At 37.4% G+C, this 23821-nt stretch overlaps 2 protein-coding genes and 1 non-coding gene across 3 annotated transcripts; 2 read left to right on the forward strand and 1 right to left on the reverse strand.

Moving 5' to 3' along the window:
• Nucleotides 1–9539: 9539 nt before the first annotated feature.
• trnag-ccc (transfer RNA glycine (anticodon CCC)) lies at nt 9540–9610 on the reverse strand. The gene has a single exon. It is a non-coding gene; the product is annotated as a tRNA-Gly (tRNA).
• Nucleotides 9611–10086: 476 nt separating this feature from the next.
• On the forward strand, nt 10087–10398 carry LOC133638931 (histone H4-like). Its single transcript, XM_062031976.1, has one exon. It carries the CDS (start codon nt 10087–10089, stop codon nt 10396–10398), a length of 312 nt encoding a protein of 103 aa, XP_061887960.1.
• A 2963-nt stretch (nt 10399–13361) lies between these two features.
• Nucleotides 13362–13903, forward strand: LOC133638932 (histone H2B 1/2-like). Its single transcript, XM_062031977.1, has one exon. It carries the CDS (start codon nt 13381–13383, stop codon nt 13753–13755), a length of 375 nt encoding a protein of 124 aa, XP_061887961.1. The 5' UTR covers nt 13362–13380; the 3' UTR covers nt 13756–13903.
• The last annotated feature ends 9918 nt before the right edge of the window (nt 13904–23821 follow it).

Below are 23821 nucleotides of genomic sequence, written 5' to 3' on the forward strand. Positions count from 1 at the left end.
TGTACAATCATTATTGACTTCCTGTTTCCGAGAGAGGACGCAAACTAGAAGACCTCTGCTCTCTACATCAGAGTTTTGACTAAAAATTGGATTTTACCGTCTACTAATCGTGATAACAACTACAGGAAAGCCTGCTAACATATTCGACTTGAACTCTGCCCGACGGGAGGCACAGATTCGCTAAAGCAAGCAAAGTAAAATGTCCCGAAAGCCAGGGGCTATTTAGCTAAATGCTAGCTCAAAGTTGTTGCCTAGCAACTTGAAGCTAAACAACAAAACCGAGAGTTGGACACATTTTAAGCGTTTCTGACCACACCAGTGACCTACAAGAAAGACTGACAGATCTCTAGCCAGCTACTTGCCGTCGAAGCTAACAACACCAACAGCTTCACTTGACTGCCTAGCAACCATGAGCGTGATAAGACGAAGTCAACCGAGCAATACAGGATCGCTAGAAGTGGACCTGGATTTAACAATGCTAATAGTAACTTTACAAAGCAATGTCAATTATGTACAAAAAGGTGTCAATAATTTCCAAGAACAGATGATCAATGGTATACAAAAAGATGTGGAAAATCTTCAGAAACAGATTTTCAGAGAGAGAAAAGAATATCATCATAATATGATAGAAATGAGAAAGTTCAGAAAATAAATGAAGATTCATTCATTCATTCATTTTTCATTTATTTATTTATTTCAGGCAATGATATAAAAAAAGTACACAATTGACAACACATAATAATATAAATTGATATAGTGCAAAATGTAATATATAGTATGTAATGCATGATTGTCCAGTTTTGCCTGTAAGGGAGTGGGAAGACGATAACTTATTTAATCCCACCCCCAGTTCTCCATTCAGTGATTATTCACACGAGTTTCACTCTTACTTTGTTCAATGATTATAATACAGATGTTGTATCATAGTGGCATTACCACAGGCAACAATAAATATTACACTGTAACAATAATTTGTATCAACAATGTAGGAATAATGAATATACCAACAATGGTAATAGACAACAAAGCAATAATAGCAATAGACAACATAGCAATAATGGTAAGGAAACATTGAGCACATGTTAACACTTTGAGACAGAGTACAACAGCAGTGAAGACAACACAGCACTAAGACAGGAGATGGAGATGCTGAAAGAAGAGAATGCCGAATTGTGCCAACGGTTAAATGCGACGCAGCAAGATAACACCCATTGGGACAACAGCAGTGTTGTGGAGACCATTAAATAGGAGTTAGCAGCATTTTGCCAACAGTTAAATGACAGGCAACAAGATAACACTGATCTGGAGAACTACAGTGTTATGAAGAACTTCAAAGAAGAGACAGCAGTATTGCTCCAAGAGCTCAATGCCAGACAAAAAGATGTCACAGATATGGGGAATATCAGTGTTTTGGAAAACATCCAAGAGGAAGTGGATCAGTTTACGTGACAGAATGACATCATCATTGCAGGGTCGCACATCATTCCTCGATACTATTCAAGAGCAGGTGATAACGGAGGAGAACCAGACGAAATGGAAGCTGCTTAAACAAAGCAACAAATTGTCAACGTTCTACAAGCAAAGGGAATTGATCTTGATATTAACACTATTGATGCGTGCATAGAAGCAACAACAACAAATATTTAGGAGCACATTCATCTACACTAATGGACATTTATAGAGCAACACAAAAACATTGCTGAACAGGAATATATAGAACTGAAAACCTTCTGCAACATAACTCACAATAGTCTGGAATAGGAGGAGGATATAGATCTAGACAAAACTCATTTAAAACTCATTTTTGTACGCTAGCCTTTAAATAGACTGCCCCTTTTAGACCAGTTGATCTGCCGTCTCTTTTCTGCTCTGCCCCCCTCTCCTGCGTGGAGAGGTTATTAGGTGACCACAGATGAAGCGCTAACTGTTCAAAGTCGGGACCCAGGGTGGACCACTCATCTGTGCATCAGTTGGGGACGTCTCTGTGCTGCTGACTTGTCTCCATTCAAGATGATCCCCTGCTGGCCCCACTATGGACTGGAATTTCACACTATTAACTAGATCCACTCGACGTCCATTGTGCGGGGGGGTTCTCATTGTATCCCATTGGGTTGAGTTTTTTCTTGCCCTGATGTGGAATCTGATGTCGTTGTGGCTTGTGCAGCCCTCTGAGACACTTGTGATTTAGGGTTATATAAATAAACTTGATTGATTGATTGATTGAAAACTGATTCCTCAAATATCAGGAATAACTGTTTTATTATACAGACAAACAATATAATAGCAACATTAAAACCAACTGTTGATTATTCATTTCAACAGCAGAAGCTTGTATGCAAATTTCAACAATATGAAGGATTTTTTGGAACAATTCAACAAACCCTTCAAAGTGATCGTTATCTCAGAAACATGGATAAATGCTAAAAAAGGAATATATTTTGATCTGGGAGAATATGAACTACACTACCATTCAAAAGTTTGGGGTCACATTGAAATGTCCTTATTTTTTAAGGAAAAGCACTGTACTTTTCAATGAAGATAACTTTAAACTAGTCTTACCTTTAAATAAATACACTCTATACATTGCTAATGTGGTAAATGACTATTCTGGCTGCAAATGTCTAGTTTTTGGTGCAATATCTACATAGGTGTATGGAGGCCATTTCCAGCAACTATCACTCCAGTGTTCTAATGGTACAATGTGTTTGCTCATTGGCTCAGAAGGCTAATTGATGATTAGAAAACCCTTGTGCAATCATGTTCACACATCTGAAAACAGTTTACTTCGTTACAGAAGCTACAAAACTGACCTTCCTTTGAGCAGATTGAGTTTCTGGAGCATCACATTTGTGGGGTCAATTGAACACTCAAAATGGCCAGAAAAAGAGAACTTTCATCTGAAACTCGACAGTCTATTCTTGTTCTTAGAAATGAAGGCTATTCCACAAAATTGTTTGGGTGACCCCAAACTTTTGAACGGTAGTGTAATTTATTCCAACATAACCAACAGGAACAGAGGCGGAGTAGCTGTGTACCCGATAAAGAACTTGAACTACAAAGTGGTAAAAAACAAGTCATTAGCTGTCGACAATATTTGAGAATGTTTAACCATTGAAATATGCCATGAAAAAAAGCAAAAACGTATAATCAACTGCATGTATAGAAAACACTTAAGTCAAATGTTTGAGAACCGAAATAAGGCAACTTTTACTGAAATCAAAAAGTAACTTTCTTATGTGGAGACTTCAACATTGACCTTGTGAACCCTAACAAAAAAAGCCTATAGATTACTTTATAGACACAATGTACAGTCTGAGTTTATTTGCTAAAATCACAAGGACAAGCAGAATCTCAGGACAAAGTGCCACACTTATTGATAATAATTTAACTTATGATTTTGACAATAATACCACAAGTGGTCTACTAATATCCGACATTAATAATCATCCGCCAGTTTTCAAAATCTATGATGGAAACTACAAGAAGATGAACATTGATGACAATATGACAAGAATATGCACAAAGCAACGTATGACAGCTTTTGAGAATAATCTGACAAATCTAAGTGGAGACAACGTATACAGTGGAAATGACGTAGATGATGCATACTGTCATTTTTTCAACACTTTCATGATGCTTTATGACAAACATTGTTCACTGAAACAACTTAGTTGTAAGTAAAAAATAACAATCAACCATAGATGACAACATGACTGGAAAATGCTTGCAACAAGAGGAATACATTATATAGAACAATTATAACACATATATCTACTGAGGCAGAACACAAGTACACAATGTATAAAAGCAAGCTAACAAGCAAGATACAAATATGTAGAAAATAATATTACAATCAATTATGAGACAGGAACAAAAACAAAATGAGAGCAACATGGGGCATTCTAAATAGCATCATTAAAAATGGTGCTAAGAAGGATTGCACTCAATACTTCTCAGACGAAAACATAAATCATGACAAAATGAATGAATTAGTTGTAAGCTTTAATAACTACTTTGTAAATATTGGACCAAATCTGCAGGAAAAGCTTCCAGATCTTGAGTCAGCTGAGGACTTGAGTGACACTATAGACAGTTGCTCCTCTTCAAGGGCATGACAAAAGAGGAAACAATCAATATTGTGAAAAAATATAAGTCTAAGACATCCACTGATTGTAACGGAATTTGATATGGAAAAAAATATAAGTCCAAGATATCCACTGCTTGTAACGGAATTTGATATGGAAACAATAAAGAAGGTTATTGAAGAGATTTCAGAACATTAAACATGTATCAGCAACATCATCGCCCCAGGGTAGGGGGCAAATTCCCAAGCAATATGAAAATAGCAAAATGTGTACCTATTTATAAAACGGGAGACAAACCCCAGTTTACAATCTATAGACCTGTTTCCTTACTTCCACAGTTTTCTAAAATGATTGAAAAAACATTTAATAAAAAATTGGACCAATTCATAAACAAAAATGGAACGCTCACAGATCCAACATTTCAACATCAATGGTATTAATCGAAATAACGGAAGATATTACCAACGCAATAGATAGAAAACAGTGCGCGGCTTCAGTGTTTATGGATCAAACAAAAGCATTAGAACAATATGGCATCAGAGGGCTAGTCTTGAAATAGATAAGAAGCTACTTAACCAACAAGAAGCAATACGTGAAAATAGGCGAACACACTTATACAGAGCTGAATATATCTTGTGGTGTACTCCAAGGATCAGTACAAGAACCAACATTGATTAATCTTTATATAAATAATATTTGTAAAGTTACAAAAGACTTAAATGTACTATTATTTGCAGATGACATGACTGTGTTTTGTTCTGGAGAGAAGACACATAAGCTAATACAGAAAATAACAGGAGAAATTAACAAATTAAAAGGATGGTCTGACAAAAATATCTCACTAAAACAAAAAAAATGCTATTCCGTAACAGCAGAAGGGAAAGTCAAACACAAATACAAAATGACGGAGTAGACATTGAAAGGGTAAAAGAAAACAAATTATTTGGTGTAATAGTAGATGATAAAATGAACTAAGAATCTCATGTAAACAATATACAACAGGTGGCAAGAAATACGGCAATAATGAATAAGGAAAAATATGTTCTGGACCAAAAATCTCTCCATATTCTCTACTGCTTGCTAGTGTTACCATATCTGAGTTATTGTGTAGAAATATGGGGAAATACCTACAAAAGTACTCTCATTCACTAACAGTCTTACAAAAAACATCAGTAACGATAATACATAATGTTGGATATAGAGAACACTGAAACCCTTTATTTTTGTAATCAAAAATATTGAAATTCAATGATCTGGTGCATTTGCAAACAGCTAAAATTATGTACAAAGCAGGGACAGTTCTGGGTAAGCACATGTGACGGGGTAGTCAGAAATACAAAGAGGGCATCATGTGTACACGCTGCTCCATCATGCTCCAGAACTATTTTTCTCTGCTAATACAGTAGTAACATTGCCTTCTTCATATACTTTGGTTGTTAGCTACAGCATGGGCCTGATTCTCTAAGATCCACATACCATGCGCTAAACAGTGTGTGCAATCTATAAAATAGCATGCACTGTTAGTGGGCATATTGCGTGTTATTTACAAAGACTGTGTGGGCAATTGTAAAGTGGTGCAGACCGCCTTATTTAAATGAGGATTTTGCGTGTACTATACAGGGCATCACCACAGAGGCACTCTCATTTACTGCATATTTGTGATATCATTGACTATTTATTTATGAGAACTTTATTTATGGTGTATATGTTTATATGTGTAATATGTATTTATGTAGTTTATATTTTTTTACTAACATATTATATATTCATTTATTTATTTACTCATTTATTTATTCATTCACTGTTGTGTTTCAAATAGAGAACAAGCAAATGGAATAAAACTGCTATAATATGAAAAAGGGTAGGATTAAATAAGCTCTGCTTCTTCCCACTCATTTTCAGACATGCCGTGATGAAACAAATGGACATGTGAGATGTATTACATTGTAATTGTATTGTATGCATGTTGGAAATAAACTGAAACCAACCAATCATCCCTGCAAAGCGACTAAGCCAGAGTAGGGAAATCTTGAGATTTAGTCATTCAAACCAAAAGGTGGCGCCAAATGACCTCACTCCACGCGAGTCTGAGCATTTTTTCCTGTCACTGACACACTACATTTTTTGTTCATTGCAGTATTCTAGTTAATAGCGTGCCGATAATGAAAACATGGTTTTAAAATGAATATATGAGTAACAACATGTATAATATACGAAAAACATGTGCAGTACCTTATTACGCATGCAACAAGTTGTTTTTGTATTTAAAAAAGTTGACATATATATATATATATATATATATATATATATATATATATATATATATATATATATATATATATATATATATATATATATATATATATATATATATATATATATATATATATATACATACATACATGCATACATATATATATATATATATATATATATATATATATATATATATATATATATATATATATATAGAATGTATATAGAATATATCAAACTGTATATTGCAGTGATTCTCAAACTGTGGTAGGCTCTATCTAATGGTATGCCACATAATCACTTAAATAAGTATTAAAACTTATGGTTACGGTTCAAACTGCATATAATATGACAGTGGCAAAAAATAATAAATATACTTGTTAAACAAAACCTCTGCCTTGTTTTAAATGAATATTTAGGCCTAGTATGCTACTGTGCATTAATTGAAGTGAACTATTTGTATATAGCGCTTTTCTCTAGTGACTCAAAGCACTTTTACATAGTGAAACCCAATATCTAAGTTACATTTAAACCAGTGTGGGTGGCACTGGGAGCAGGTGGGTAAAGTGTCGTGCCCAAGGACACAGCGGCAGTGACTCGGATGGCGGAAGCGGGGATCGAACCTGAACCCTCAAGTTGCTGGCACGGCCACTCTGCCAACCGAGCTATACCGCCCCATAATGTTGGTCATTATTGTGGTACTTGGAGAGCCAAGTTTTTTCTGAGGTGGCACTTGGTGAAAAAAGTTTGAGAACCAGTGTCACTGGTGTATTGCATTATAATATAAGATAAACAAGTCAGGATTATTTTTTTTTTTTACCTCAACCAAATTAAAATGACCCAAATGTGTATAACTGCACACAAAAATCTAGCCTTTTATTACAGTATCAAACTTAGGAAAAAATCCTTCTTAAGGCTAATGCAGTATATATCTTTATGTGTGATAATTAAAATGTACTGTATCTTACTATATTCATACAACAGTGAAGTATAAGTCACAGCATAACTCTATGGCTATTTTTTTTCTTAAATGGCACATACACAGTACAATCTGCCCACAAGTCTCTGGCTGGTTTACACTATCGTAAACAAAACAATATAATGAACGTGTAGGCTTTCACTGCACGAGAAGGTCAAACTATTGCACACATAAAGCATGAAAAGCAGAGAGGGTTGGGTCAGTGGTGGCCCAAAAGGTGATTCCTACCCTGGGGCTTTTAAAATTATATATATATGCATTGGAGGATGTGTAACATGCATTATGCAAGCAAACAGTCGTTAAAATATGCAAAGTAAGTGTTTAAGGCTACTGCAAGGCCTTATAAAATCTATTTTAATGCTGAGGTGCAGCAATTAGGCTTCACGTTGTCAAAACAATTAGTCAAACTTTCAAGAGAGATATCAAACATCCCAGATGATCAAAAGGCCTATTAGATCATTTAAAATTAAATGCATTTCGACCTGTAGAGACAGTTGCTGTGACAGTAGCGTAAGAGGCCTGAATGGCGGTTTAAACCAGGAATGTGAGCTGTTATGAAATATTCACAAAGAGCAGCCAAAAGATGGATGTCTCTCCCCGTGTCCTACTCCTCTGGTGGTGGCGTGGTTGGCAGGTGATTGATGGAGAGCTTACAGCTGGCAAGAATTTTAAACTTGACCCCTCGGGGACATCAGGAAGGGAGGGAGGCAACGGGATGGAAGAGTGAGCAGGTAAGTGGGGTAGGGGGTGGGTATGTATAGATAAGACTCAAGTACAACAGTGTTCTATTCCTCTTTGTTATGTTGACTATAAACAAAACAAAAATAAGCAGCAACAGCAGCACGCTAAAAGCAAATTAAAGATCACAAAAGTGATTGGAAAATGTATTACTGCTCTGAACCTTATTTATATCCATAATATAACTCCTTTCACGACATAATGGCACGATCAAGTGCACCGCCTCACCAGACTGAAGTGAAAACCGCTGCTGCCCTCTTGAGGTGTGTGAAGTAACTGCACTGAAAAATGCCCTCGGAAAATAAATACCAATGAGTTCAAAAAATAAATCACATTATTGACCAAGGGTGTTCAAACTTTTTCCCACTGAAAAATTAAAGCATGTACCCCGCCTTCCGCCCGAATGCAGCTGAGATAGGCTCCAGCACCCCCTACGACCCCAAATGGCACAAGAGGTAGAAAATGGATGGATGGATGGATGGATGGATGGATGGATGCAGAAGCCATTTTTTTATTTTTCATTTTTAAAACCATTAGGGCTCCCCTCAATGTTGATGAATGTGAAAGGTCCTGGGGATCCAAAAGGGTCTCAATCATTAAAGCGTGTAAAATAAGTAATTTAGCAATATATTTTTTTTTACTTTCAACACCCACATATCTAGAGATCAGCTTCAGATTTATCTAGTGCCATTTGTTTTTGTTTTATGCCCTATTTTTCAGAGAAAACCATTGTTTTATGGCAAAGCACTCAATACTCCCCTCACCTCCCAGGGGGTGATCAAGGGTGATGGGTCAAATGCAGAGAATAATTTCGCCACACCTAGTGCGTGTGTGACTATCATTGGCACTTTAACTTTTTTAACTAATATGCAATATTTTCCCCAAAACATTTTTCAAAATGGGATATTTGATGTGAAGTAATTGAATTCTTAAATAGGTAAATAATTCATAACAACAATGCTTTTGATGTATTGTTATTTTTGAACAAAGACAGTTTAAAAAAAAATCAGACTCAGAGATCCAAGAGGCCCGACTCATAAAAGTATTAAAAAATAATTTATATTAATATATATATATTATTTTTTACTTTCAACACTTAAATCTATAGATCAACTTCAGATCTATCCGTCAATTGTAAGTTTTTATTATTTTCTGAGCAATGACAGTTGAAAAAAAACTAACAAAAAAAATGCATTTATGGACCTCTGTGTAATTAGTGTCAATATTGCAACAATATACATTACACCTGTTCACTCTTTTATTCCATTTTTTAAATGTTTTTGGTGAAATAGTATTTCTAAAAGGGGCCTTGTTTTTTAATGTTCTTCCGCCATTACAGTATGCAGGGTTGTTGATTGTTGTGGAGACTTTTATTAGTAGATTGCACAGTACAGTACATATTCCATACAATTGACCGCTAAATTGTAACACCCGAATAAGTTTTTCAGGGTCCACGTTAATCAATTCATGGTAAAAATACGTGCGCCGCCCAGGAATCGAACCCGGGTCGCAAGAATGGGAATCTTGCATGATACCACTACACCAGCGGCGCCAGCAGTAACTTGTTAAAATTTTAATTATATTGTTCTGTATTTTGCTTTGTATTTTATTTACGTACATCCATTCATCCATTTTCTACCGCTTGTCCTTTTCAGGGTCGCGTGGGATGCTGTTTTCCCAATTTTCCCAAACTTTGAAATTCAAATGTTGACAGTAATGATTTGACCCCACACCTTAGCACTCCCGCCTCCTCTTCTCTTTCTTCTCCATTAAATCGTATCTAGCATAAACCAACTGTGTAGGATTCAAGTATTCCCATTTGGTTTATTTCTTAGTTTTTGCTGCATTCTTTAAATCACATGTTAGAACAAAGAAGTTCCATGTGATGGTGGGGGAAGGACTGCTGACTGGAGGCCCGCCCAGACAGATACTCAACTCTCCTCTCTTAGGTCCGTAGTCATGCAATAGGTGCGAGCTCAGCCAGTCTTCCAGTTAGTCAGGTAGCATTGTTGTCAGCAAACATTGAAAATGTCCGGTAGAGGCAAAGGAGGTAAAGGCCTAAGGAAGGGAGGCGCCAAGAGGCATCGCAAAGTTCTGCTTGATAATATCCAGGGCATCACCAAGCCCGCTATCCGCCGCTTTGCTCGTCGTGGTGGGGTAAAGCGTAACTCCGGACTGATCTATGAGAAAACTTGTGGAGTGTTGAAGGTGTTCTTGGAGAATGTCATCCGTGATGCTGTCACCTACACTGAGCACGCCAAGAGGAAGACGGTGACTGCCATGAATGTTGTGTATGCCCTCAAGAGACAAGGTTGTACTCTGTACGGCTTTGGAGGCTGAACTCGATACTAAACTTTTCAATCAACGGTACATTTATGGGTCACGCACTATGTCCGCTGAGAGCCTATTGTCCAACTAATATAAATGTGTTTCTATTTAATGCTTATTCATTTGAACGAGTGGCCTAAGTATATAACTACTTAGAGCACAGGTGTGAAACTCAAGGCCCGGGGGCCAGATTTGGCCCGCCACATCATTCATTGTATGTGGCCCGCGAAAGCCTGGGAAAAATGTGTGCTGATTAATACTTAATTTTCTTTACTAAATGCAAATAATTATTTGATTTTGACAGGAAAAATGTGTATCTTCTAAACGTTATCTAAGCACACCAAATATTACATTATTTTTATATATAGTGTATTACAAAAATGTTAGTCAAGATAACATTAGTTTGTACATGAACAAATCTAATAATCGAGTGTAATATTATGAGGTGATTACTAGTACACATTTATATCAATACTGTCAAATGATATATATATATACATTTTTAAATCAGATCAATTTGAATTTTGATTAATCACACGTTATTGCCCGCATGCATAATTTTAATCCATTTTAAAAAGGTGACCCTCTGAAGGCAGCCATTACCGCGATGTGGCGCTCAATGAAAACAAGTTTGACACCCCTGATTTAGAGCGTATTTACTGGTTCATCTCAAATAGTTTAATACAAATTACCCACTGTGTTTGAATTTTCCAAATAATGTGATTTTGATTTATTCCAGATATACTTAAAAAATTACAGAGAAACATCATGTTAATTCGGCATGTCAGAAGGTGTTTAGGAAGAAATGAAATGCATAATCCATCCTACCCCTTCGACTCCTGTCTGTTACAGAAGATTCATGTACACCATAATGTCACATTAATTGTTTGACAACGGTCACTAATTTAATCTTAGTTCAATGGATAATGACTACTACTCAGCAAATAAACCTCCACCCATCCATTTTCTACCGCTTGTCCCTTTTTGGGGTCGCTGGAGCCTATCTCAGCTGCATTCAGGCGGAAGGCGGGGTACACCCTGGACAAGTCGCCACCTCATCACAGGGCCAACACAGATAGACAGACAACATTCACACTCACATTCACACTCGGGCCAATTTAGTGTTGCCAATCAACCTATCCCCAGGTGCATGTCTTTGGAGGTGGGAGGAAGCCGGAGTACCCGGAGGAACCCACGCAGTCACGGGGAGAACATGCAAACTCCACACTCAGGACCTTCGTATTGTGAGGCAGATGCACTAACCCCTGTCTCACCGTGCTGCATAAGCAAATACACCTTATTTATAAAATATATTAAATATTTGAAATTAAATGTTAAGATCTGACCTGGTTAATTCTTGAAAGCTTCTGTTTCAATCAATCAATCAATGTTTATTTATATAGCCCTAAATCACAAGTGTCTCAAAGGGCTGTACAAGCCACAACGACATCCTCGGTACAGAGCCCACATACGGGCAAGGAAAACTCACCCCAGTGGGACGTCAATGTGAATGACTATTAGAAACCTTGGAGAGGACCGCATATGTGGGTAACCCCCCCTCTAGGGGAGACCGAAAGCAATGGATGTCGAGTGGGTCTGACATAATATTGTGAAAGTCCAACACATCAGCGAAAGTCCAGTCCATAGTGGGGCCAGCAGGAACCATCCCGAGTGGAGACGAGTCAGCAGCGTAGAGATGTCCCCATCCGATGGACAGGCTAGCGGTCCACCCCGGGTTGGGAGCAGAGTAGAAAAGAAAAGAAAAGAAACGGCAGATCAACTGGTCTAAAAAGGGAGTCTATTTAAAGGCTAGAGTATACAAATGAGTTTTAAGATGAGACTTAAATGCTTCTACTGAGGTAGCATCTCTAACTTTTACCGGGAGGGCATTCCATAGTATTGGAGCCCGAATAGAAAACGCTCTAAAGCCCGCAGACTTTTTTTGGGCTCTGGGAATCACTAATAAGCCGGAGTTCTTTGAACGCAGATTTCTTGCCGGGACATATGGTACAATACAATCGGCAAGATAGGCAGGAGCTTGACCGTGTAGTATTTTATACGTAAATAGTAAAACCTTAAAGTCGCATCTTAGGTGCACAGGAAGCCAGTGCAAGTGAGCCAGTATAGGCGTAATATGATCAAACTTTCTTGTTTTTGTCAAAAGTCTAGCAGCTGCATTTTGTACCATCTGTAATCTTTTAATGCTAGACATAGGGAGGCCCGAAAATAAAACGTTACAGTAATCGAGACGAGATGTAACGAACGCATGGATAATGATCTCAGCATCGCTTGTGGACAAAATGGAACGAATTTTAGCGATATTACGGAGATGAAAGAAGGCCGTTTTAGTAACACTCTTAATGTGTGACTCAAACGAGAGAGTTGTGTTGGTATATGTTAATGTGCCTGTTTTGAAGGTCAGCGTGTATTGGACCTTATACTGTATGTGTTCATCCTAAAGTGGGTGGGTGAAAATAAATTTCGATTTTATTTACAGGGCACACCCTGTAAGGTAACTCCCTATTTTAATCTATTTACAGAATATAAATACACTGGGATTGTATGGTGAAACCCGTAGGTTGTTTGGTGGCTGAAATCGGTGTACCAACTTCTGAGAGAACTGGAGCCTATATGACATTTTGAATCAATGTCAGTTGACGCTTTATTGTCTTTTAACTTACGTAATTAAAGGAACTGAAAATGATTGAAAAAGCTACCCTATGTAAGTATATATCTTTATGTACATGACATAAAGCTCAATTTTAAGGCTTTTTAATTGCGTTACATTATCAAATCTAGCAGCCAAGCCACATTGCTCTAACCGGTATCACGTGACTGCAAATGTCGCAGTCCCGCACATTTTTGTTAGACCGCCTCCCAGTGCGAAATAATTTCAGCCAATCAACGAACGGCGTTGCCACAGAGTGCTTTGCATAACCCGCCTACAAGAACACAACTGCCGCTCGACGTCACATTATCTGTTTAGCTTGTAAAATGCCTGATCCAGCGAAGTCTGCGCCTAAGAAGGGCTCCAAAAAAGCCGTCACCAAGGCGGCCGGCAAGGGAAAAGGAAAGAGGAGAAAGACAAGGAAGGAGAGCTATGCTATCTACGTCTACAAAGTGCTGAAGCAGGTCCACCCTGACACCGGCATCTCGTCCAAGGCCATGAGCATCATGAACTCGTTCGTCAACGACATCTTCGAGCGCATCGCTTCTGAGGCGTCTCGTCTGGTTCACTACAACAAGAGATCCACCATCTCCTCCAGAGAGATTCAGACTGCGGTGCGTCTCCTGCTGCCCGGTGAGCTGGCTAAGCATGCTGTGTCAGAGGGCACTAAAGCTGTCACCAAGTACACCAGCTCCAAGTAAAGTGCTCTAACAATGTTAGCACTCAACGGCTCTTTTAAGAGCCACTCACTCCTTCAAAAGAGAAAGTTGCAGAAAAACGTTTATTTGCTTCATCGACATTATATCATCAAGCAGCCTTAAATTTATATATACCAGCAATGCCAATGACTTGTTGAGAATAAATATATATTTGCAATAAGGTGTTGCTGATCTGACACATAAAGCAACAATGTCTAATAATGTTCCTGGTAATAAACTGAACACTAAAAGGGTAGCTGCTCTTTGGAAGTCATCCTTGTTGGTGCTGAAGTGCATTGAATGCATGTATTTATTTTCAACTATGTAATATCTCCAAATAGTTTACAATAAGAGTAGACATAAATTTGCTGTTTTGTAATATGCAACAACTCCTCTTAACTGCCAGTCATTTTCTTGCTTGGGCATTGAAAAGTAGTTCACACCAATTGCGTTTAGTTTTGACAATATTTAAATGATTATTTCATGCCATTCCTATTCATAATAAACATCTCAATTAACTGCAGCAGTGATTCTCAAAATGTGGTATGTGGGCTCTATTTAGTGGGGCGCCAAATAATTACTTTAAGTACAGTGTTTCATTTTCCTATATGCAAACTCGGTATCACTGTTGAAACTGTGGGTAGGGTTAAAGTGGCCAAAATATCAGGGTCCGTATTTATCAAGCTTCTTAGAATTACCCCTAAGAAGTCTGCTAAGAGTTGACTTAAGAGTAAATAAATTATTCGCTGAAAGCTGCACTTAAAAGTAGGGATGATGTTTGATAAGGAATTATCGAGTTCGAGCCTATTATCGTATCCTCTTATCGAACCGATTCCTTATCGATTCTCTTATCGAGTCCAGATAAGTTGTTGTATACGGAAAAAAACACACAATATTTGGTTTAACAAAAGCTCACTTGTATTATATAATACAAAAATAAAATCTAATAAATAAATAAATATTGACTGTTACCCACCTAAAAAAATAAAATAAAATAAATATTGACTGTTGTTACCCAAAGTATATTAAGTGGGATTTTTCAGAGAAACAAATATATACAGTAACACAAAAACAACCTGTCTCTGTGATCACTATAGGTGTATAAATAATAATATAGTGTTAAATAAAATCAGTCCCTTGGGCACAAAACTGAAAATAATACAGCTCTCCAAAAAGTGCACTTCTGCTGCTATTTGACATAACTGTTTGTTATTATGCTTTGACATTTTTGCACTTTATTTCTTTATTGAAAGAAAATTCTATGAAGAGAAAAGTTCTTTGCAAATGTGGTTACAATGCTAAAAAATGAAAAGTTAAAGCTAAAAAAAGAAATACACTTCATTGAGTTAACATTATTTCTTTATAGGAGGAAAAAATGTTATGAGCTAGAGAATATAACAACTACACTACACAGCACACAACGGGAGTTACGAGCATGCGCGGTAGCCCTGAAAAGTGTTGCATGTTGCCACGCTGTGATAGTAAACGCCAAGAACTCAGCCAACACGCCTCGTCTGCATTATTTATAATTAGACAGACAACACATCTACAGTGTGATTTTGTTTTGTTTACAAGGAAAGAAAAACAAAAGTTAAAAAAGGGAGATATGTTGTATATACATGTATGTGCTGCGGTTGTTTTAAGAACGTTGCGACAGCTGCCGTAAAGGAGGTGCGTTGCTAGCCTGGTTGCTATGTTTCCGGTTGGTCGTAAAAGTGTTCGTCATGTGTTTTACCCTGCTAAAATCTCTCAGTAAAGTTATTCGATGGATTATAGCTTTTGTTTTGAACTTTATTACACCTTGGAGCGCTTTTTCCCGCCCATTGTTTTCCTGCTTTCACTATCTGCGCCTAATGACTGAGCTACGTGACGTCATTTCTTGTGATGTCCCACGGAGCATTTCTGGTCGGGACGGGATTCAAATAAAGAATCAACTCTTTTCCTTTACTATAGTGGTCTCGATAACGGGTACCGGTTCTCAAAAAGGGATTCGAGTCCGAGGACTCGGTTCTTTTCTTATCAAACAACCGGGAAAATCGGTTTCGAGTATCATCCCTACTCAGGCTCGTCACTTCCTGTCAATGAGAAAGGACGCAAAGAAAAAAGCTCCGCTTCTGCTACCGGAGTTTTTGTTAAGTCTGAAGATTTTGACCACTGATTTGACCACTGATTTGCGATCACAGCCACAGGAGAGTCACCTGGCATCTTCGATCTGATTTTGGTCGGTTGAGAGGCACTGATACGCTGAAATAAGGCGAGTGGAAGAGCCGTTAGCCGCAAGCCAAAGGCGCCTCCCGCAGTTCAAAGCGGTTGCCTAGCAACCAAAAGTTACGGCGAGTTTACAGCTGTTTTAAAGTGATCCCGACGTCGCAGAGTGATATAAGTTGACAGGCTGACACCTCAAATTGATCTCTGAACGGCGCAAGGTACGAAATTGTTGAAAAAACAAGTTAAAAGTGCCGCAAGTCGCTAAAGAGGTAACTGCCCTTAAGACATAAGAGGCGCTGACGTCAGTGACTGCCGCGATGCCAAAAGTTAAAGGATTGACTGGAAATACTGATTTGAAGCTGGGCACAGGACATGATGGGATTCAAGAAGGGATACTACAAAAAATACTCCAGGAATTTAAAGAAGAAATGTTAGAAAAATTGGAAGAATTGATGGATGGATGGAAAGAGGATATGAAAGAAATGAAAGAAGAAATGAAAGAAATGAAAAAAGAGAACAACTCCAGAAATAAAGAAGCCACTGAAATGAGCAAACAAATGAAGATCCTTCAAGAAGACAACAACATGCTGAGGAACATCATAGATGAAATGGATCAGGATAAACGAATGAATGATATCATTGTGACAGGACACCGAATTAAACCAAGATCCTATGCGAAAGCTGTGAATAATGAAGGTGAACCAGATGAAATGGATATGGTCTCAGCAGAACAGCAAGTGGTCAACTTCCTGCAATCAAAAGAAATTGAAATTGACATTAATACCATCGAAACATGCATCCCACTGAACGGAAGAAACAACAACGCCACTCCAGTCGTGCTTGTGAAACTCGTAAACAGAAAATCTAAAATGGCACTGCTGAGACAGGGAAAGAAGCTGAAGGGAACAAATGTGTACATGAATGAGCATCTCACAAAACGCAATGCTGGAATCGCCAAGAAAGCACGCGACTTGAGAAGGCAGGGAAAAATCCAGGGAACTTGGAGCGCCAACTGTAAAATCTACATCAAGCTGAATGGAAGTCCAGAAGCAAGAGTAATTGTTGTCCATGACATCAAGGACCTGGACAATTTTTAAAGTTTACACAGCTACCACAACAACGATGATAATGGACTCTGACAGAAAACAAGCACCAAAATTCAGCATCGGCACTACTATGTTCCAAGGGACGACTAAACAAGACGACCTAGATTCAAGATTGCATCCACCTACACTTATAAAGATTATTGAAACAACATCAAAGTTTGTTGAACAAGAAAATATGGAACTAAAAAATTTCTGCAACAAAGATCACAAAAACCAGGATTTGGAAAATGATATAGATCCAGATACAAATTTTTTCTCCCACATCAGTAATAGTTGTTTTTATTATACAGATGATCAATATAATAGCAACATTGAATGTGATAACAAATTGTCAATTATTCATTTTAATAGTAGAAGCTTGTATGCAAATTACAATAACATTAAGAACTTTTTGGAACACATCAACGAACCCTTCAAAGTGATTGCTGTCACAGAAACATGGATTGATGATAAAAAAGGAATAGATTTTGATCTGGAGGGATATGAACTAAACTACATCAACAGAACCAACAAAAATGGAGGAGGAGTAGCTGTGTACGTGATGAAGAACCTGAACTACAAAGTGGTAAAAAACATGTCATTTGCCATTGATAATATCTTAGAATGTATAACCATTGAAATATGTCAGGAAAAAAGCAAAAACATATTCATCAGTTGTATATATAGATCACCTAAGTCAAGTATAGAAACATTTGAAGAATGGATCAAGGCAACTTACATGGACAATGGTCAAAGAATAATGTTCTTATGTGGTGACTTTAATATTGACTTATTGAACCCCAACAAGCAAAAGTCTATTGATGACTTCATTGATACAATGTACAGCATCAGTCTATATCCTAAAATCACAAGGCCAAGCAGAATCACAGCACACTGTGCCACGCTTATTGATAATATTTTTACCGATGATTTTGATAATAACACTACAAGTGGTCTACTTATAAGCGACGTTAGTGATCATCTGCCAGTTTTTACAATATATAATGGAAACTACAAGAAGAACATGGAAGACAAAAGGACATTTCGAAGACTATGCACAGAGAAGAGGATGACTGCCTTCAAAATTGAGCTACAAAAGCAAGATTGGGACAATGTGTATAATGAAAAAGAGGTTGATGAAGCATATGAACATTTCTTAAACAAGTTCATAATACTTTATGACAAACATTGTCCATGGATACAACTCAGTAACAAGCAGAGAAAGAATAATCAACCATGGATGACAAAAGGATTAAAAAATGCTTGTAAGAAGAAGAATACACTATATAGAGAATTTATAGCACAAAGAACTATAGAGGCAGAAATTAAGTACAAAAAGTATAAAAACAAGTTAACAGACATACTACGATCATGTAGAAAAGAATATTACAGTGAATTGCTGGACAGGAACAAAAATAATATGAGAGCAACATGGGGCATCCTCAATAGCATTATTAAAAATGGAACTAAGAGGGACTACCCTCAATACTTTTTAGATGAAAATAAAAAAAATGACAACATAAAGGAAGTAGTTGAAAGCTTCAATAATTATTTTGTAAATATTGGACCAAAATTGGAAGAAAGGATTCCAGACCCAGTTCCAATTGAGGACTATAATGATACCATAGAGCGAAATCCCAACTCCATGTTCCTCAGTAATGTGACACAGGAGGAAATAGTTACAATCGTGAAAAAATGTAAATCTAAGACGTCAACTGATTGTAACGGAATTGATATGGAAACGATAAAAAAGGTTATTGAAGAGATCTCAGGACCATTAATGTATATTAGTAACCTATCATTTCAAACAGGTACATTTCCAAACAAAATGAAAATAGCTAAAGTTGCACCAATTTATAAGACTGGAGATAAACATCAATTTACAAATTATAGACCTGTTTCTCTACTTCCACAATTTTCTAAAATCATTGAAAAACTGTTCAATAACAGATTAGAAAGTTTCATAAATAAAAATAGAATACTCGAAGAGAACCAATATGGATACAGAGCTAATGTTTCAACTTCAATGGCTTTAATTGAAATTACAGAAGAAATTACCAATGCAATAAATAGATAGTAAAAAATGTGCAGCAGCGGTTTTTATGGATCTAACTAAAGCATTTGACACAATTAATCACAATATTTTAATCAAAAAACTAGAACGATATGGCATCAGAGGGTTAGTCTTAAACTGGATAAGAAGTTATCTAACGAACAGGAAACAATACGTGAAGCTAGGCGAACACACGTCTACAACGCTAAATATATCCTGTGGTGTACCTCAGGGATCAATACTAGGACCTAAATTATTCAATCTCTATATAAATGACATTTGTAAAGTTACAAAACATTTAAAGTTAGTATTATTTGCGGATGATACAACAGCGTTTTGTTCAGGAGAGAACACACAGGAGATAATACAAATAATAACAGAACAAATTAACAAATTAAAAAGATGGTTTGACAAAAACAGACTATCGTTGAATCTCAGTAAAACTAAAATAATGCTATTTGGTAACAGTAGAAGAGAAAGTCAAACACAAATACAAATAGACGGAATAGAAATTGAAAGAGTAAACGAAACCAAATTTCTAGGTATAATGATTGATGATAAATTGAACTGGAAATCTCACGTAAAAAATATACAACATAAAGTTGCAAGAAACACGTCAATAATGAATAAAGCAAAACATGTTCTAGACCAAAAATCCCTTCATATTCTCTACTGCTCACTAGTGTTACCATATCTGAGCTACTGTGTAGAAATATGGGGAAATAATTACAAAAGTACACTTCATTCATTAACGGTGTTACAAAAAAGATCAGTTAGAATAATACATAATGTTGGATATAGAGAACATACAAATCCTTTATTTATTGAATCAAAAATACTGAAATTCCACGACATAGTGAATTTGCAAACAGCTAAAATTATGCACAAAGCAAACTATAACCTGCTACCCAAGAATATACAACAATTCTTCTCAAAAAAAGAGGAGAAATATAATCTTAGAGAAAAACGTAATTTAAAACATTTGTCTGCACGTACAACACTTAAGACCTTCAGTATATCAATATGTGGAATTAAATTATGGAATGGATTAAGCAAAGCAATCAAACAATGTACTAATATGATCCACTTCAAGAAACTCTTCAAACTTAAAGTGTTTACAAAGTACAATGAAGAAGAACCATGACAAACATTCTCAATTTATTTCATCCATCCATTCATTCATTCTTAAAGTAATCTTACTTATCTCATCATATGAAATATGACTTACTTCACCAATTATTATTATTAAATTCTTACTATTATTTATTTATTTATTTTTATTGTAATTACTTATGGAGTTTATTGTGAAAAAATTGTGAACAGGAAGTGAACAAAAAGTTTTGCAACTGTTATGTAAAGAAAAGGGGTAGGATTAAATAAGCTCTGCTTCTTCCTACTCCTTTTCGAACATGTTGAAAAGAAACTGGAAATTGTGATGTATCATGTTGTATGCTTGCATGTTCGAAATAAACTCAAACTCAAACTCAAACTCAATACTTAAAAGTTAGATATTAAGCGTCTTACTCACACTTTCAGCGAAGTGTAGGACTGAATCTTAAGTGTCACACTCAGAGCTGAATTACGACATTACTAGACATTACAGAATAGACTAATAAACAATGTTAATAATGGCGGCGCATGGGAATGCAACGGCTATGCTAACGCTCTTGGGAGTGTAGAGCGATTTGGCAAAAAACACCCGTCATTTCTGTCAATTTCATGGCTGGCTCAAAGCGTGAACACTCTGTGATCACATACGACCGACAGACAATTCTGGATGTGGATGGATCGGGTCGTTATAGACTGAAAGATGCATGTACGGTGGACCTCCTCGCTAGCATGGGAATACTTCGTGGGCTACATCGAGCGGTCTTTGTAGCAGCGGAGTCAAGTGCTAGCGGTGACCGCCAATGGAGACGACATAAGCGGTGCGAGCGGAAGCAGAACCGGGGATGCCGAGCTGGGCTAACAACAAAGAGAAAAGCTAACCAAAGAAGCGTGGAGTCTCCGGGTAAGAAGCCATTTAAACTAGAACTAGCCGGCGTCAGGCTGGATAATCCCTGCACACATAGCAATTCTCTTAGAATAAAACACAACTCACATAATGTTTTTTCTTTTGTGACCGTGTCAGAGGCAGACATACATTGTACTGAGGTAGCTAACTATGATGCGTTCAGTTTATCGCAACATCAAGCAAACAATCTGAATATCCCGTCGTATCAATTCCTGGATATGGTCGAAACTATTTAAAGTGCAATACGCATAATAAACGCAACATTATTAATATTGCTACTTCGGATAATTTCAACAAACAATCCTCAAAACAGCCCACTACCTATAATATGGGCTTTTTAAACATATGATCATTATCTTCCAAAACGCTATTAGTTAATGAAGTCATTAGAGACAACAAACTTGACGTCGTTGGTCTCGCCGAGACCTGGCTCAAACCAGACGATTTTTTTGCGCTAAATGAGTCTTCTCCTCCTGGCTATACCAATACACATGTTGCCCGACCTCTTAAAAGGGGAGGGGGTGTCGCACTAATCTACAATGAAAACTATAATCTTACACCTAACCTAAATAATAAATATAACTCGTTTGAGGTGCTCACTTTGAGGTTTGTCACACCGCTGCCTCTCCACCTGGCTGTTATCTACCGCCCCCCTGGGCCCTATTCGGACTTCATCAGTGAATTCTCAGAGTTTGTTGCTGATCTAGTGACACACGCCGACAATATAATCATAATGGGGGACTTTAATATCCATATGAATACCCCATCGGACCCTCCATGCGTGGCGCTCCAGACTATAATTGATAGCTGTGGTCTTACACAAATAATAAATGAACCCACGCATTGCAACGGTAATACGATAGATCTAGTGCTTGTCAGGGGTGTCACCACCTCTAAAGTTATGATACTCCTGTACACTAAAGTAATGTCCGATCATTACCTTATAAAATTGGAAGTTCTGACTCATTGTCAACAAACTAATAATAATAATAATAACTACTATAGCAGCCGCAACATTAATGCTGCCACAACGACGACTCTTACTGACCTACTGCCTTCGGTAATGGCACCATTCCCAAATTATGTGGGCTCTATTGATAACCTCACTAACAACTTTAATGACGCCCTGCGCGACACCTTTGATATTGTAGCACTGCTAAAGCTAAAAAGGGCCCCTAAAAGGCGTACCCCATGGTTTACAGAAGAAACTAAAGCCCAGAAATTATCATGTAGAAAGCTGGAACGCAAATGGCGTGCGACTAAACTTGAGGTTTTCCATCAAGCATGGAGTGATAGTTTAATAACTTATAAACGCATGCTTACCTCAGCTAAAGCTAAATATTACTCAAATCTCATCCACCTCAACAAAAATGATCCTAAATGTCTGTTTAGTACAGTAGCATCGCTAACCCAACAAGGGACTTCTCCCAGTAGCTCCACCCACTCAGCAGATGACTTTATGAATTTCTTTAATAAGAAAATTGAAGTCATTAGAAAAGAGAATAAAGACAATGCATCTCAGCTACAACTGGGTTCTATTAACACAAATACGACTGTATATACGACAGATACCGCCCTCCAAAATAGTTTCTCTCTCTTTGATGAGATAACATTGGAGGAATTGTCAAAATGTGTAAATGGGACAAAACAAACAACATGTTTACTTGACCCAATTCCTGGGAAACTTATCAAGGAGCTTTTTGTATTACTAGGTCCATCAGTGTTAAATATTATAAACTTATCACTTTCCTCTGGCACTGTTCCCCTAGCATTCAAAAAAGTGGTTATTCATCCTCTACTCAAAAGACCTAACCTCGATCCTGATCTCCTGGTAAACTACCGGCCGGTGTCCCACCTTCCGTTTATCTCGAAAGTCCTCGATAAAATTGTAGCACAGCAGCTAAATGAACACTTAGCGTCTAACAATCTCTGTGAACCTTTTCAGTCCGGTTTCAGGGCAAATCACTCTACGGAGACAGCCCTCGCAAAAATGACTAATGATCTATTGCTAACGATGGATTCTGATGCTTCATCTATGTTGCTGCTTCTTGATCTTTGCGCCGCTTTCGATACTGTTGATCATAATATTTTATTAGAGCGTATCAAAACACGTATTGGGATGACTTAGCCTTGTCTTGGTTTAACTCTTATCTTACTGACAGGATGCAGTGTGTCTCCCATAACAATGTGACCTCGGACTATGTTAAGGTAACGTGCGGAGTTCCCCAGGGTTCGGTTCTTGGCCCTGCACTCTTTAGTATTTACATGCTGCCGCTAGGTGACATCATACGCAAATACGGTGTTAGCGTTCACTGTTATGCTGATGACACCCAACTCTACATGCCCCTAAAGCTGACCAACACGCCGGATTGTAGTCAGCTGGAGGCGTGTCTTAATGAAATTAAACAATGGATGTCCGCTAACTTTTTGCAACTCAACGCTAAGAAAACGGAAATGCTGATTATCGGTCCTGCTCAACACCGACAACTATTTAATAATACCACCTTAACATTTGACAACCAAACAATTAAACAAGGTGACTCGGTAAAGAATCTGGGTATTATCTTCGACCCAACTCTCTCGTTTGAGTCACACATTAAGAGTGTTGCTAAAACGGCCTTCTTTCATCTCCGTAATATCGCTAAAATTCGTCCCATTTTGTCCACAAGCGATGCTGAGATCATTATCCATGCGTTCGTTAGATCTCGT

The sequence above is a fragment of the Entelurus aequoreus genome, linkage group LG21 (assembly GCF_033978785.1).
Source record: "Entelurus aequoreus isolate RoL-2023_Sb linkage group LG21, RoL_Eaeq_v1.1, whole genome shotgun sequence".
NCBI classification, from domain to species: Eukaryota; Metazoa; Chordata; class Actinopteri; order Syngnathiformes; family Syngnathidae; genus Entelurus; species Entelurus aequoreus.

Bases quoted from the DNA above. Each gene is read 5' to 3' on its own strand.
- LOC133638931 (XM_062031976.1), top strand. From the start codon at position 10,087: ATGTCCGGTAGAGGCAAAGGAGGTAAAGGCCTAAGGAAGGGAGGCGCC.
- LOC133638932 (XM_062031977.1), top strand. From the start codon at position 13,381: ATGCCTGATCCAGCGAAGTCTGCGCCTAAGAAGGGCTCCAAAAAAGCC.